At 38.7% G+C, this 16,761-nt stretch overlaps 1 protein-coding gene across 3 annotated transcripts in view; it reads right to left on the bottom strand.

Annotated features, from left to right (window-relative positions):
* Positions 1–257: 257 nt before the first annotated feature.
* The window catches only part of dlgap1a (discs, large (Drosophila) homolog-associated protein 1a), a 110,742-nt gene continuing 94,238 nt past the window's right edge, over positions 258–16,761 (bottom strand). For all 3 annotated transcript variants that reach the window (XM_068737670.1, XM_068737668.1, XM_068737669.1), the window contains 4 exons: positions 14,691–14,823; positions 13,546–13,637; positions 11,789–11,941; positions 258–7,782 (listed from right to left, as the gene is read on the bottom strand). In XM_068737670.1, the coding sequence (XP_068593771.1) occupies positions 7,555–7,782; positions 11,789–11,941; positions 13,546–13,637; positions 14,691–14,823 (606 nt within the window). In that variant the 3' untranslated portion in view covers positions 258–7,554. The remainder of the gene's footprint in view (positions 7,783–11,788; positions 11,942–13,545; positions 13,638–14,690; positions 14,824–16,761) is intronic.

Raw genomic sequence — 16,761 nt, forward strand, 5'->3', positions numbered from 1 at the left:
CTCTTCCAAAAACTAATGCTGATTGGAACATTTGATATATTGTTGCTGCACATAAACTTTTGAATTGTTATTTTGACTTATTATATTTTATATATGACCTGTTTCTATCTCATGTATTTTTTTGACTTATATAAAGCAGGCAGAGCTGCCTCTGTATTTAAAAGGTACCACACAAATAAAACTGCCCTGCCTTGATGTTTCACATGATAGAGATCAGTCATGGAAGAAGAGTTGATATTTAATTTTATTATGGGTTCATCAATAGTTATGGACGTATAATCATCTCTTTACAATACAACATAAGATCAGAAGAGCATGACAGACCACTTCAACAGAATGTCATAGTTAAAAAAACAAACAATAAATAAGAGCATAAATAAACCAAGTACATGTTCTCAACTTAGATATAGATTCATAAGTACTAATATTGTGTCTGCATGCGTCATGAAACACCCTCAAACGTTTTCTGTACAAACACGAGAGGAGAGTTAATGTACAGAATGACTCGATGAGGCTACTAGACCGTACTGAGGAAAGGCCTGACATAGAAAACAAGGGACTCAGGAAGCACTTTAAAGAGACCTCACACACACACACACACACACACACACACACACACACACACACACACACACACACACACAGTGCATCTTCCATAATGGTTATATATACATTGACTCTCGCGCACACACACGCACACACACGCACGCACGCACACACACACACACACACACACACACACACACACACACACACACACACACAGTTTGATTAACAGACCAACATGTCTGGGAGACCCTGATTTTATTGACCACATTTCCCATCTCTTCCTGAGGAAAAGCAGCAGCATTACATCCAAGGTTGTCCCCTATGAAAGTCCAACACTGCCAATTTAATTAAAAACATTTTGAATTTTTGTGTGCATCATATATGACCAAATTTAAATATAACTTTAAAATCATTTACACGTTGCATGTATAAATGTATCATTTAAAATGGAAAATGCTTAATTCTGTTGACAGATAATTGTCAAGCTTAAAACTGGCATCTAATCAAGTTTTGGTTGCTGATTATATCAATATGATTTTCTCCCATCCAGACTTTACTGACGAAAGGGAGTTGCAAGATGATTTCATTATATTTAAAAGTCAAATGTCATGTCATAGCAAACTCCTGATGCAGGAAAGAGCAAATGTCTTCGGTGATTATGTGTTGGTAAATGGAATCTACCCCACACATTTCCAATGATGAGAAATTAAAAACATATTGATTCAAACTTTTTAATCTAATACATTTCTTTAGTTTTTTAAAATGTATTTTATTATTTTATTCTATTTTTTATGCAGTTTTCATAGTGCAAAAAAAACCATAAAAGCAAACTTAAGTCCAGTTTGCCGTTTCATTTTCAGGTTTTGGTGGCACAGTTTCTGCGAATTTGAAAGTATTAATTCCATTTTTGCAATACACAGAATTATTTCAATAATTGTGCATTTTCAAACATAACATTTAAATTCTTTAATTGTAGTTCTAATGTTGTCACTGATAACATGCAAACAAATAGGAAATTACATTTGATAACAATTCTGTTTCAATATTGGCATCCCTGATCTTTCATAGATTTCATCCTCTTTGTTTTCATGTTTCACATTTGTCAGTTTTGACACCACAGCTTCAAGTTTGTCTGGCTGACATTTTGCATCTCCAACCATGAGGCCAGTGCCTCTACTCTAATGTGAGTCATCATGTCTGAAAGTCATAAAGGCTTTTATCTGAGAAGCTTCTGATATACACTAAAGATTCCCAATGTGCATATCTTCTTGTTTTCCCCGGTTCGTGTGATGTTGTTCCTGCTCTACTGTTCCTCCCAAACACACAGACAGTAAGCTTGCTACTGGAACACGAAATAGATGATTCAGTAAATGCTCAAAGAAAAAGAAAAAGAAAACTTTCAGCATTTGTATGGCCCTTTCCTCTTGATAAGAAGGGTATTTCACATTGAATATGGCTCACTGCATTGCCACTGTCATCATCATCATTTAAACACAGAGGTAATTAGATCCTGTACAAAATTACACCCACCCCCTCCCTCCACACGCACACACACACACACACACACACACACACACACATACACTCACAACTGATCTTTACAAAAGAAGAAAATAAATACTGAATACTTTCATCAACAACACGTTATTGTCAGTGTAGAATAGAATCCTGTGAATCCTACTCCTGATTTCCAGTGTTGCTCTGGAGAGATGAATGGCAGTTATATAAGAGGTTGTCACAATAAATGATGGCATAAGTAATAGTATAAATGGCATTATCACAGATAAACAACATGAAGTGGCCCAAAAAACATCATCTTGTTTTTCTTTGCCACTGTCGAAACCAGGTCTGTTTCAGCTGTGGAGTATGACATATGGATCTGGAATGTCTTCTTATGGCACTTTCGAACTCTGGTCAGGAAGCGTCTAAGAGTCCGTGACCAAATTAAATCTATTGTTGGTGTGTCCACTGGGAGTTGTCTCTGATGAGTCCAAAGTTAATCATATATTTGCTGTGTTTTTTAACAGCTTCTTTTTTTATTTTGTCTTGGGATTTTTTTGCATTAAGTTGGGAGACTCTCAGGGGCCGGACGGAAAAAGAGTCGTCAAAATAGAAGCAGCAGAGGCTGAGGTATCCAAACTTTTATCCTTCGTGGGGGTCAAGCTCCAAAATGCTGGATCCTACATTTCCCATAACGCAACTTGAAAGTGCCTCTTTATTATACCCTTCTTGCCTGATAAACACCCACAACTTCACACAATCTAACTTTACACCTCCAGTTCGTAGAACTTTCTGTTCTAAATTTGAACTCTCCAAGCCCAAACTCAGATAACGTAAGTGACACCACTGTGACATCATCAGGGTTATTTCCTGAGACTGTTTTCACTGGCTGATTAGGGCTCAAAAAGAAGAGTAGACTGAATCAAATTGTCAAATAAACGTGTAAGGTCACTGTGTTCCTTTAAAGTGACAGTGGCAGAAACAACAATGAGGCTGGATTTTAAAAAAAAGTTGCAGTATCAAGAATATACATTACATATTTGTTGTTAGATTTATAGTAACAAAAGCAATGCTCTGATATCAAGCTAGCTATGCTAGCCATGGCAATATAAAAAATAACATGTCTGGCTTGGTTGTTTATTAAGTAAAAAGCACAGAGGTAAAAGTTCAATTTTAAGAAATACATTATAAGATGTAATACTCAACGTAAGACTATTAATAAAATATACCATATATATGTATATAACAAGTCTATGATGGCGTATTGTAGGTAAAAACAAAAAAGTTACAGAGCCGGGGGAGAGGGGTAATATTTAAAAAAAAAACTTGGATATTCTCTATATAAGTCTTAAATTTACGAGAAAAAAACTCACCGATTAACAAGAAAACTAATTTGACTACTCTCTGAGATTAGAAAGTCTCAAATTTACAAAAAATTATGGATTTGTTTTTGTTGAGGGACCACATGGTTTACTTTGCAGGGTTGGATGAATCACAGATGCTGTCACACAGGTCTGTGTAGGTGAGGAAGTAAATTAACAAATAACATATTTTAAAATAATTTAAAAGCACTTTAGATGGAGCGTTTGACAGTATATTTCCTTTCTGTAAATACAATCTAAATACAGTGGAATTCATGAGGAGGGCCAAAGTTTTTACCATCAAATTTTTATGGTAAATGCATTGCCGACCAACTGCTAGTAACAGTTTTAATTAATTTGTTAATTAATTATTCATTTTTTGGGGGGGGGGTTTAGAATGAAAATTCGACCTTTCATTTTTGCTACTCTGGTCGGCCTAATGCACCTCTTCAAAAGTCAAAAAACAAAAGTCCGATTTTAGTTTTGTGACTATGAACAAAACAAGAATATTTCACATCCAGCCATATTGTCATTTCTGTTCATGTCATTCTAAAATTGCATGGACAGTTTCGGTGGGGTTATTTTTTACAGCTATGGTCTATCTAAACAACTGTCTATCTAATGAAGAAAACAACGCATTTGAAGATCTTAAAATAATACAGTTAAATTCAATGTTTTAATCGCACAACTAGAGACGCACATTTTTTAGAGACTCATTCCATCTCATTATTATAGGGTCTTGTGTTACATAGTAAATCTTTGAGCACGTCCATCAAGCCCACTATCTCCAGTAAATATTGCTTGTAAATGTACCCTGTAAAATAAAAAATCACCTTAAAACTCCAAGCAGGAGAACAGAGTTGAAGATCACACCATAGAGGAGAAAATAATGGTGATCGTACACAGACCCAAACCAATTCATTCCCCAACATTATTAGGCATTGTTCTCCATGTAACATAGTGTCTTTGACAGTTTCAGCACTTCATAATTCACTTGATGGCTTTCCATGTTACAGAGTTAAAAGAAAATTATGTTATTTACAACTTAGTTTTAGTAGTTTTGGTCATCAAAAGCTGTTTTTCTAAAACACGGAGGGCGCAACCTCACCAGCCATCGGACGGTTGGAAACAAATCTTTGATTAAGCTCTTTACAAAACTTGATTAACTGGCTGGTGGCTTTTATATGAGGTGACATGTGCTGGCCTCTGACTCGACTTGTGAGTGAAAAAAAAAGATCACAACCAAAAAGAATCAAAAGCTTGTGAAAATACACCTAAGTTTGTAAAACAACAGATATTTCTATTAAAATATCGTCTCTGTTATTAAGAGGGTTCACCATAGAGGAAGAAAACTCCAGCTGATTGTTACATGAAGCTCCTAAGTCCAATAAAGAACTGATGTGGCGTGGAGACGGGGCGAAAGATGAAAGATCAACAGTGATCATGGCGGCCTCTTCTCCAGAGGGAAGAGAGAGACAGTTTCTATATTACAACAACCTGCATTGTTCAGACGGCCACGACACCTGAAAGAATTACCTGCGAGTGTAAACCAGTGTGCATTTCAAGTGTTGTCATATGACACAAGTTGATGATTGTGTGTTTACTATGTGTTTACTGTGTAAGATTGTCCATCACCTCTGTACATATGCATTTGTGTAATATTAACCAAAGACCCAGAGACAAAACATCTACCAAAAGTCAAACCAGTTCCTGTATGATCTGAAAAGACTGTGAGGCTGAACACACTGTAGCATATCGTCCTCACTCCGCCTGCCACTTGGTCAGTGAGCCTCATGCAGTATCTTTCAAAATAAACAAAAATATTTTTAGGTTGACTTGGTTTGGTTTAGGATTGTTACGTAGCTTATATACATGACGTTTGTGAAGTACGTAAGTTACATAACAAAACTAAAGTAAAATAAGTCAACGTTGACATTAACAGCGGTCCTGAGTGAAAGTCCTGTTTGGTTTGGTTGTTTGAGCCAACCAAACATCTCCAACCTGCCCTACGCAGACTTTCTCGCTTTTTATGCAACGTCAGTTGCTCTGAACGGTTTACATTGGAGTTAGTTGGAAGTTAGTGTCATACAGACGCTGAAGGTTGCCTCGGTATCAGAAGCCGAGGACCACTGACCAAGCGTTGGTATTTGACAAGCTGGGAGTAAGAACGTGTTGGCATGTCCCATACAGCATGTAAAAGTGAATTGTTGATTGAACAAAATGTCTGACTTTGACACTCTCGCCTCCTACCATTGGTCAAACTTGGAGCTTATCCTACTTCAAATGAACTAGACTGCAATACACGGCATCCGCCCATGTCTACAGTTGAAGTGCTTCTAGCTGCCTGACATCACAGCCTCCTCTGCAGCCCTCTTCCTCCCTGATCTCTCCCCAACAACTCTATATCTTTTGTGTTGTCCTCGTAGTCCAGACACAATGAATAATCATATGATCTTCCTCAACAGGTGGAAAAGGAGTCCTTAAAGTAATCAGTTCAAATTTAAATCATTTGTATTTCAATTCAGCTCACTCTAGGAGGTGATTCTGTACACATGCTGTGGAGAACCACTGGAACAAAGCCCCAATTATTAGAAGTTGGACACAATGTCTCTGAAGGCAGTGTTCCAACATCACAGGTGTGCTGCATGTGTCTGAATGACGGGTCTACACTGTAAAGTCTTGGTGTATTAGAGGTTTGGACAGCTCTTACAGGTCATGGTCAACTGATGCTACCCACAAAAGGGTGCAGTATTTAGGGTCTTGTGGGTTCAAATGCACATGGATTGGTAGGGGTGTAACGCAAAGTCAATATCTCGGGAGGAACCGACGTCTGTATTATTAATTTGTCATGTGCTTGTAGTTCATGTTTTTTCTATTAACAGAGTACTATTACAGATGATTTTTCTTCGATACCAGCATTAATTCTACTGACAAAATGTCAACTCATGAAATCCCTGTTGGGTACTACACCCAACCACAGCTATCACTGATGCTGGGTGGGATCTGACACCTTCAACCAAAGAGAGCAACAAAACACTGCTTTTTATGCCTGCTATGAAGTTTAGCTGCCAGCTAAGGGCGGATATTTCATTAAACTGTTGGCGAGGGCGATAAATCTGAAAATTATTTTTGTAAACTTTCAAAACATAAAGGTCCAGTGTGTAGGGTCTGTCGTCATCTAACGGTGAGTGTGCAGATTGCAACCTACTGAAAGCTCTCCAGTGTGCCAAACATGTAGGAGAACTACGGTGGCTGACAGGAAAGGCCCTATCTAGAGCCAGTGTTTGGTTTGTGGACATGGTGGACTCCATGGAAGAGCATCCTCTCTCCCTATGAATATGAAAAGGGCTCATTCAACGAAAACAAAAACACAAAGATTCTTAGATTCAGGTGATTATACATAATAATTATGAAAAATTCATAATAAAAATAAAAAATAATATTATGTTCCATTTTTGTCAATAGATGCCCCTAAATTCTACATTTAAAAAACACATTGTTTTGTGTCTATAACAAGCACAAGTGTGAGTGTGAGTTTATATAGTTATGTTTACAATAATATGTTGGGGTGGAGAGGGGTGGGGGCATTGGGCCATATTGCATGATTTTCTTTATAAACTGGAGGATGTGTTGATAACTGGAGACAAAAAAACAACTCATGGGGCCTCATTGCATCTTTTAAAGAGGACTTGTGCATGCCAGGTCCAGATTAAAATAAATTACATTTGGAAATATCCTTACTATTCATTGATATCTGATTATGAAGTAGAAATAACACCTGTGGAACATCAGTCAGCCTTGATTCTGCACCCCGCAACTACTATGCTTAAAACGTATAATATTCTAAGGAAAAAGATCTGATGATTATGAAAGAAGATCTGATGAAGTAATAAGGAGCGCCTTCTTAATATTGGAGATAGAGACACAGTTGTAAAGAGGGAATTCAGTTGACCGTAAGAAGTGTATGTCATCTGTGTGTTGATGAGTTATGACCTGGAAGAAAATCAGTCCAAAAACCAAACGTATTGGTATTTGGTTACACCCCTACACCTTGGCGTGGACAACTGTACATCTGTTTGTGTGGCGCACGGTGTTTCCCCGTGTACTGCATGTCAACCCTGTGCGTGTCCCCCCGGTAGTGTCCTCATAGCCTCGTCTGAGCCTCGGGGATGTAAATCTCGATGCTGTCTGCGCTCTCCGTGGCCGAGTTTTGCCGCACGGACGCCGCCCTCTTGGCGGCCATGAGGCGCCTCCTGGCCTCCTGCCGCTGTTTCTCAGAGCTCTCCAGCGAGCGGTCTCTGGCCAGAGGGGGATGGTGGTGGTGGGGGCCCTTGGGTGGCTTTTTTGGCACCGGAGGTGGGAGCCTCCTCTCCTGGGGGGAGAGGACGGTAGGGAGGGAGGGAGGGTGGGGGAGAACATTTCAGGAAAAAGACAGACATGTGTGTATGTGTGCCTGTGATGCACAGTGTAACTGCCATCTTTATTGCATCTTTAGTGGCTTGTAAGCCTCTGCACGTCTACGTGTGTGTAAGTAAGGAAGAGGTTAGATGAATTAGATGTTCCGTATCATTTACTTTTTTCATCTTCATCACTGCGTCAGTGCAGCTACTCTGGAATCTTAACTCATTCCCTGCACGCATTGATTCTCACATTTGTTCTATTTCCGCTATTATATAAACTTTGCTGTACAACAATCTATCTGCATGGGGACGGCTGTAATTGTACCAAGTGGACCTTGTGTAGTCTTTCATATGCATGATAGCTAGGTATACTAGTAAAATAATACATAAATATACTGTATTGTTTGCAAGATTATCCTGTGGCAAAGGTCTTTTCCTGCATCTATTTTATGTTTTCATTAGCTGTACATATAAAAACATGAGACCAATTTCTCTACTAAGCAGAACACATCATTTCTTGTGTCTTTCTACTGACACAAAAACATTGCTAATTTATTTTCTCAGTAGCAAACTGGCCTTTTTACTGGTGCTTTAACACATTTGGTTTAATTTGCCTCCTGATTCCCTGTTGTTGTAGTTTTTGTTTGGTGTTCTAGTGTTATGCACGTCTCTAATTTGATCCAAGAATCTTAGCCACACTCTTTCCCGTCCAACACACACAACAAAAAAGCCACACACGGTGAGGTGGCTGCAGGCGGCAGAGGGGAGGAAGGGCAGGAGGAAGCATGGGCAGATGGATGGAAAAGACAGACATGATGGATCTACGGAGGCCCAGAGGTGTCAAGGCCCCGTGGTGTTGTTGGCATTGCAGTTATGCTGATAGATGCGTGGCTGTTTGCGAGCGCCTTCACTGTCAGCAAAAAAAAAAAGCACAAAGAAAGAAAAAGACAACAATGAGAGCGAATGAGGAAGCCAGCAGAGTCAGTATTCACAATGATGCAAAGCCACAACAGACACTGTTGAAAGAGAGCAACGGAGCAAGCAGAGGACAGCTGGAAGAGATTTACAGATACACTTAAAGATATGCAGAGTATCTGTATCAGCACAGAGACCAAGGCAGACAACCATGCACTGCAAGATTAACAGCAAGGCTTTCTTTGTGTTTGTCGTGGGCATGTATGTGTAGATTGTTTTAAAGTGATGCGATGCAAACCTAAGCTGCCTTTTAACTACTTGTTCTTTTGTAACATGAATGAAAGATTCAGAATTCAGAATGACAGCTGCCTGTACTTTAAAGGATAACTTCCAACCTGGACCCTCTTTTCCCATGTTTTTGTGTCTAAGTGAAAAACGTGGACAACAACTTTTTGTCTCCATTTTGGTTTTTGGCAGTGGCCATTTTGTTTTTTTTGCAACCAGAAGTCACATAAAAGGGTGGAGCTAAATACAACAGAACCCTAAGAAGACATTTTTTGGCAACCAAAATGTCACAATTAACTGTCATGGACTAACAACACACTGGGAAAGGGTCAAAGTTCTAAGATGAAAATATGGACAATGACGACCTGTCAATCCCAAGGTCTAAAGCATACCCTGCTTTATGGTCTGTTTGACTCTAAATGGACCATAATTTACTAAATAAACATCATGCTGCGTTGAAGAATACTTGAAACTAGAGATTGAGACCATAAACTCATGTTTACAATGTTTACTGAGGTAATAAATCAAGAGAGGAAGAGAATTTCTCATAGACTTCTATACAATCAGAGGAGTCGCCTCTGTGTGATTGGCTTCACTTTTCAGAACCAGAGGTTACTGCCTTGTCTAACTTAAGGAGAAGTCCCGTTCTAAAATCTCGCAAGATGTTACTTGCGAGAAACGGTGGAGTGAGAGTTGAAGAGAGGAGTGGTGGTGTTGTCAAAGTTTGTTGAGTTGAAATACACAAAGTGTAGCTGAGTGTTATCTAAAATATCTTCAATGTCATGGCTGAATTTTTAGCTGATTTCTGTTGCAAAAACAATGTAGATTGAGCGAGCGGAATAGCACCAAAGGATTACATTGCAGTCCGTTTCATGGCTGCAGAGCTCTCGCTCAATATTGGACCAACTTCCAGGTTGGAAAATATCACTTATCACACATATCACAGTTTCTCTTTAACACAGGGCATTACCACCTGCATGTCAAACAAACATGGAAGGCTTCCAGCCAGGAAGCTCAGGTGTATCTACAATCTAATTATGAGCTAATAAAGAGCTTCAGGGTGAAAAGGATGAGTCTTGCAGATAAAACAACTGGAGCTTGTAAAGTGCACTGTGAGAGGGCATATTCATATTTATATATATCTATATCTATATATTATATTATACTGTTATATGCTTAACAGTTTATGTCTTTGGGTGATTACAACGTGGCACCAATCAGTGTGTGTTGTTGTAGACGCGAGTTACAGCAGCAGTCTGAAATTTGTGAAACTTGTGACATAGGCTTTTTTTCATCTCAAAAGCTCTAAATCAGAAGTAGTCGAAAGTTACGGACGATTAAAGATTTCCCCATGGTCCCCTCAGTGTTGTTAACTTTGATCTAAAACCAGTGATATGTAACACTGTCTGCTTCATCTACGTGGTGGCTTTTTGTCATTCAGACAGAGGTGTTTTTCACCTTAATGTTCCTAATGGCTTCATTCAGACATTAGAGGACATTTACAGAAAGAGCCACAATGCTGGTGCGATATTTAGCACCTGGTGTGAGAGAGAGAGAGAAGTGAAAAAGGGAGAGAGGTGAATTAAAATGGTATGATAAGGAGGATCAAGAGTGTTTCCAGTTCTCCAGCAGGCACTGAAGAACTTTCAAGTAGATTTTCCTGTTGAAGCTTTAATTAATGACCATCACAAGCTCACCCCTCTTCTCATAGTGAACCCACTGATACATTTTCACATAATTTTCCTTATGTAACATCATCTGAGAGTAGATTCTGCTGCTCGCTTTATGATGTCCAACAGCACACAAGCACTGAAAGCAATCATGTATCCTAAAAATTACGTTCCCTTACAATCAAACTGCATTCTCAATTACGTTTCGGGGGAATCATTTTATGGTCGCAGTTTTAAAATACTTAGTTAACGTTGTGAATTTAAACCAAATACAACAAAAGGTCAGGTTTAGGCAACAAAATTACTTGGATAGGTTTTGTAAAACATCACGGTTTAGCTTAAAGTAAGTGCATATGTCCCGGAATTTGGGTGACTGTGGTTCAGTGATAGAGCGGGTCGTTCTTCAATCAGAAGACCGGCGGGTCGATCCCTGGCTCCGCTAGTCGGTGACGATGTGTCCTTGGGCAAGACACTTAATCCCAAATTGCAAATTGTGGGCTGTGCCATCAGTCTATGAATGGGTGTGATTGATGACATGTAGTGTTAAAGCTCTTTGAGTTGTTGGAAGACTAGAAAAGCGCTATACAAGTACAGTCCATTCACCATTTAATTTGAGCACACAAAAATAAGTCAACACGGGACACGAACAGCGGTCTACTGGGTGGCAGCTTTGTGTTTGACCCATCAATACATCCCCGACCTCCTTCAGGAGAAAATACGTTTTGCTCAAAATGTATTTGACAATGCAGTTCCATTGTATGGGAACGTTATTTTTACGAGACCCGGTCGTTGAATGGCACAACGTTAAATTTGGATTGAAAAGTGACTGACTTACATAAAAGTTCCCTGGGTGCTTGTTCAGATTTGCCATATAACTTTCAATTGCAATCAGATCAACATAAACAGGTGCATGTCTGAAAGGGGCTGAAGACACCAAATCTCACAGTGTATAGGGGCCTTAAAATGAATATCTTGTTACAGTGGCTCAATAAACTAATGTTGAACAGGCAAACAGCAAAAATACTAGCACCACACTAAATCATCTATTCAGATGAAGGTGTTATCCCTGGTCAATCAGTCAGCACAGTGGATGCGTATGTGTGTGTACCTTTCGTTCAGGGGGATCCAGGGGTCTCCAGTTGTTGGCTCTGAGCTGGTGAAGCTCATCAAACTTGAGGCTTATGTTCTCGATCGATAGCTGGAGCATATCCCAAAAACCAGCCAGGTCTGAGGCCACGGGACGAGGGTGGGCGTTGGGGTTCTATGACAGTAGGTAAGGAGGAGAAGGTGGGAAGAAGCAGTATCAAAGACGAAAGCCAGGGAAGAGAGAAGAGTTTTACACATTAAGTCATCTTCAAGTTCATTTATAGAGAAGCCCAAAGTGCCCCATTATGTGTCCCGAAAAAAAGATGAATATATATTGTATTAGTGGTCAGAGGTCATTGTAAGATAGGTTTCATTAAATTAGCATTACCCCCTTGTATTTTAAAGGGTGTAGTTCATATTGCGACTCAGTATAAGTCAAAACATTTATATAGCTGAAGAGGATTCAAATCGGGACTGCCCATTGTTCAGACCCCATTATTACAAAACCCCAATAGTCCCAAAAACGTCTCATTGGACCCAAAGCCCATTTGTCCCATAACCCGTTATCCCGAAAATAAACGGCCGTGATGTGATCAGACCTTTCCATTCTTTTTTCAAGTCATGACCCGCCCTACTCTGCCTCTGATTGGCTGGTATTCGTTGCCTCCATTTATGGGTTGGTTAGTGTGTTTCATTATTTCTTGAGGTATAAGACAGGGGTGTCCCATAAGACCACACCTTCTTTGGGAATAGTACGAACTATTCTTCGAAACTTCGCTTGTTGATCAAAATTTGTTTCATTAGTACAGCAATAATAGGTTTGTTCATTTTCTTCTTCTAACACTATATTTAACAGTAGCACATACATGTTACCATTGGTGGATTTGACATAGTGAGCATTTTGTCTTTAGTAACTGGAGACATGTTTCTATGCCATCCAAAATTATGTGGAAGGATTACCTCTAACTTTAATCTTATTTTACACTTTACAAAACTCCATATATCCATCAAATTTCATACTATTACATGTATTATAATATATTAAATATCAGAAGGATTTTTGGTCTTTTACCACGTCAGTGCTAAAACTGTGGTTTCCTGTAGTATTAACAGTCTCTTGGCACTTTTCTGTGAAAGAACAAAAGTTGTTATTATTATCGCCAACAAATTTGACCTGATGGTGGCACTACAATAAAAGTCTGATGATTTGTCCTCTGGGGAGCATGAATATCTCTATAAAATTTCATGACAATCAATGCAGTAGTTTTTGTGACATTTTGAGTCTGGATGACTGACTGACATTGACCGACATCTCAAGACAAAATATTTAGAGAGATTTAGTGTTCCAATGGAAGCCCTGAGAGGAAAAATGTAAAATATGGTTGAATCAGATGACATCTTACATCCCCAGGACAATTTTGTACTGTTACACAGCCTTGTACATCCTTTCTATATTAAAATACACCTGCCACTTTTATAATATACTTGTTTTAACGTACTGTTATCTGTTTGTTTGTTTACCATATTTTTTGTAAATTTGAATATTATCTTTTCTATTTTTAAATTATGTATTGACTATTGCACTGTGTTCATTGTTTATTGTTAAGCACGTCAAATTCCTTGTATGTGTAACATACTTGCTAATAAACGGTTCTGATCCTGATTCAGATTATTAGACCAAATCGTTAGTTGACTATCTAGACTATCACACAAAAAGTGAAAGGTGTAACAGTGTAAATGACTGGCTGCATGTTCTCAGTGTGAGTGTCTTAGACTCACCAGATTCTCCTCACACAGCTCCCTGAACTGTTGGAACTTCTGGGACATCAGGAGCTGAGCACTTCCTACAGCACTCCTCATCTTCCCGAGGACTGTGAGCAAAGACACAGAGTTTAGAATGAGACAAACCTATCCATCCTGTTCTCCAGAAAATGTACAAGGAACCATTCTACACATGTTTTAGCTTTTTAATGTGCTGATGAACTCAGGATTTCTTTGGTACAATTATTTGTTTTTGACAACACCATTACTCGGCAAGTGACATAAAAAGTTGATGTCACATTTAGCCGTCTTTGACGTTGGGAGCTTCTTCTATTTTTACTGTTAGTTGCAGAGTGTTGGAGATAGTGGCAGTAGAGATGTCTGTCTTCTCTCCCATATAATAGAACTAAATGACACTCGGCTTGTGGTGCTCAAAGTGACAAAAAAATACATTTGAAAAACTCAAGATAATCCACAGACCTTGCTGGGATAAGTTCTGTTTTAGGAACTATTTTCTTTCTACCGAACTACACCCGCCAACCTTATCACCGTGCAGAAGGAAGCTTGCATCTATACTAGGTCACGTAGCACCAAATAGCTTACATTACAGCTCAGCTGAGGAGGACGCCGTTATTGTTTGCATCTTGAGCTGTCACGAGCACGAGCCCATGAGTAGATGCACACTTCCTTCTGCACAGCACTACTGTTGGCTACATGAAACTGGAGAGAAGGCGCTCGGCAACTCAGTTTGAAAACATCTTAGCTCTTCAGGTAAGATGAAGCATATGTAGTTTGGATTTTGGAGTGTCACTTTAAGACTTCATAATTTTATTAAAAACGTATTCAGAGTCAGTGGTCTCCACGAAAAAAGTTATTGGGATAGGAAATCCAAAAATACATTTTGATTTAAGTGTTCAAACGCATGTATGCACTCTGTAACGGGACATTTCTTCATATTAAGGGGTCATAAGTATAAAGGTTGGGAACCACTGCTGTATGCTTACTTTTTCATAATTCATTTCAATTTACATTTTTTTCTTTCTGCCAGCGTAGAATAATGTACTATTGTCAGATTTTAGGGCAAATTAAATGAGGCCTCTCCTACGTAGCAACGTACATCCTTGGACCCCTAGACATAACGAACAACACACACGAAGACATACCATCTTCAGGCAGGTCATTGTCCCGCTGGTCGAGCTCCATCTGTCGACACCAGCCCTCCATGCGGTCGGTCTCGGCCTGCAGCAGCTTCAGAAACCAGCGTCCATCTCTGTGACACACTGACCGCTGAACCACCTGCCATTCAAGCATTTAGAATTTCATTTAGACAAATATATTTATGTCAAATCAATCATATCCATAATTTGAAATGTATCAATTCACATTCATACTGTGATATTGGCCTGTATCATTGTCATAGGTTATTCACGTCACTGAGACAGGGTGTCTAGTATAGCGGCCTTTGAGCCCTGGTGAAGATGGGGGGGGGGTGACGTAGATAAATAAGTAGGGCAAGATTTCTAACGCAGGGGAAGAATGGAAGCCGGTTGCGGAATCAGAAGAAGACGAGTGGGGAAGGAGACTATGTTTAATCAAAAAACCCTCTGTTATGACTTGTCCGAGGTACCCTGTGTAACTTGTCGAAGTGAAAGTTCAGAGGAGGAGGACATCTTCGAAGAGGGGGGGGGGGACTTAGGGTAGAATGGAGGTATAAAATAATGTACAATGCTATTGTGAAGTTAGTTGACCCTGGACAGCTCGGTTTACTTGTATACTTTTTTATTTGTAAATAAATCTGCATGAACTGAAGTAAATCCAATCTCTTTGGTGTTCTGTGGGTGTTCGTTACTGAGTTCCTAATAGTGAGATCCTGTGGTGTCTCACTACCAGTCAGATAGATAACAGTTACTGAACCATCCGTTAGGTATTGAGTTTTACCATAAAGTCATAAAGTCAAAGAAGCTGATCCACAACGTCTAAAATAAACAGTGTAGCCAAAATGAAGACACTGAGATCCTTCAAGAATTAAAACCACAATGTTTGGTTCGATAGCCATTAGAGCATAACAACATAGTTCAGATTATATCAGGTATTCAATCTAGAGACCTGGCTTTAGGATTGTAGATTTTACAAATTTTCATCAGATTGAGTCATTTTCTTTGTTTGTCTATGAGGCAAATACATGCTATTTTCCTGATTTCCACTAGGGACATTACATTTTTGTGGGAATTTTTTTTGTCATAAAAACTATTAAAGAGTTAAAATCCGCAAATTAATTCATATTTGGTAGTTATGATCAGTTGGTAAAAGATTTAAATCTTTAACAATATTAATATACAGTATGTGTATGTATCTTAGTGATTTCTTTTGATTCAGTGTCTACTATACAGTACAAGAAAAAAAAATTATATATATTTCCAAATTATAACTGTAAATTATATCAGCAATGTGTTCATTTCAGAACACACACCTATTGATAAACATATCACTGAATCGATATGTTTTTTAAAAAACTTCCTTTCATGTTTTTTGTTATTGCAGTGATCATGAAATCTAAAAGGAGCAATTATATATTCTTATCATCAAAATCAATGTTGGTGATGAAAACAAGTTACATTTTTAATAGGAATGACATCATTGAAAATATGGAAACATTTGGACCACCCGGGGCAGCTAGCCCCCTCTGCTAAGAAGTGGTACTCAACACAGAGTCAGCTGTTAATATGCTGCTATTATGATTCTTTATGTTTTGATTACTTGGCATCATTTAGTTAATGCCCTTAACTAAATGATGCCAGGCTGATCTCATCCAGCATTCAAAGCTATACCTACGAAAAAATAATACACCGTAATTCGTAGGTATCCAATGAAATCATTTTGTATGTTATCCACGTTATCATGAATGAGGCTGATGGGTCCAACAAACACCGATCTTTCAGCAAGGAGACCGATGTCTGCTCCTCATGTGAAACGATAAGTCAATGTTGATTTACTTGTCATGTAACTTGTGAAATGCAGTCACAGCACTTCCGTGGCTATTTTAACCCAAACTACGATATTTTTCTAAACCTAAGTAAGTAGGTTTGTTACCTTAACCTCACAACATATTTCACAATCTTTTCATGAACCTAACCAAGTAGCATTAGTTTCCTGTGAAGATGGAAGTTTATTTTGAAAAGATCGTATGTATATAAAAAGCCAAAATTGAAGCTCCTTGCTGGCTTTTGTCAGAAA

This window comes from Cebidichthys violaceus, unplaced genomic scaffold (assembly GCF_023349555.1).
Source record: "Cebidichthys violaceus isolate CVI_PGR_0920_01 unplaced genomic scaffold, fCebVio1.0.p SCAF_8, whole genome shotgun sequence".
Lineage (NCBI taxonomy): Eukaryota > Metazoa > Chordata > Actinopteri > Perciformes > Stichaeidae > Cebidichthys > Cebidichthys violaceus.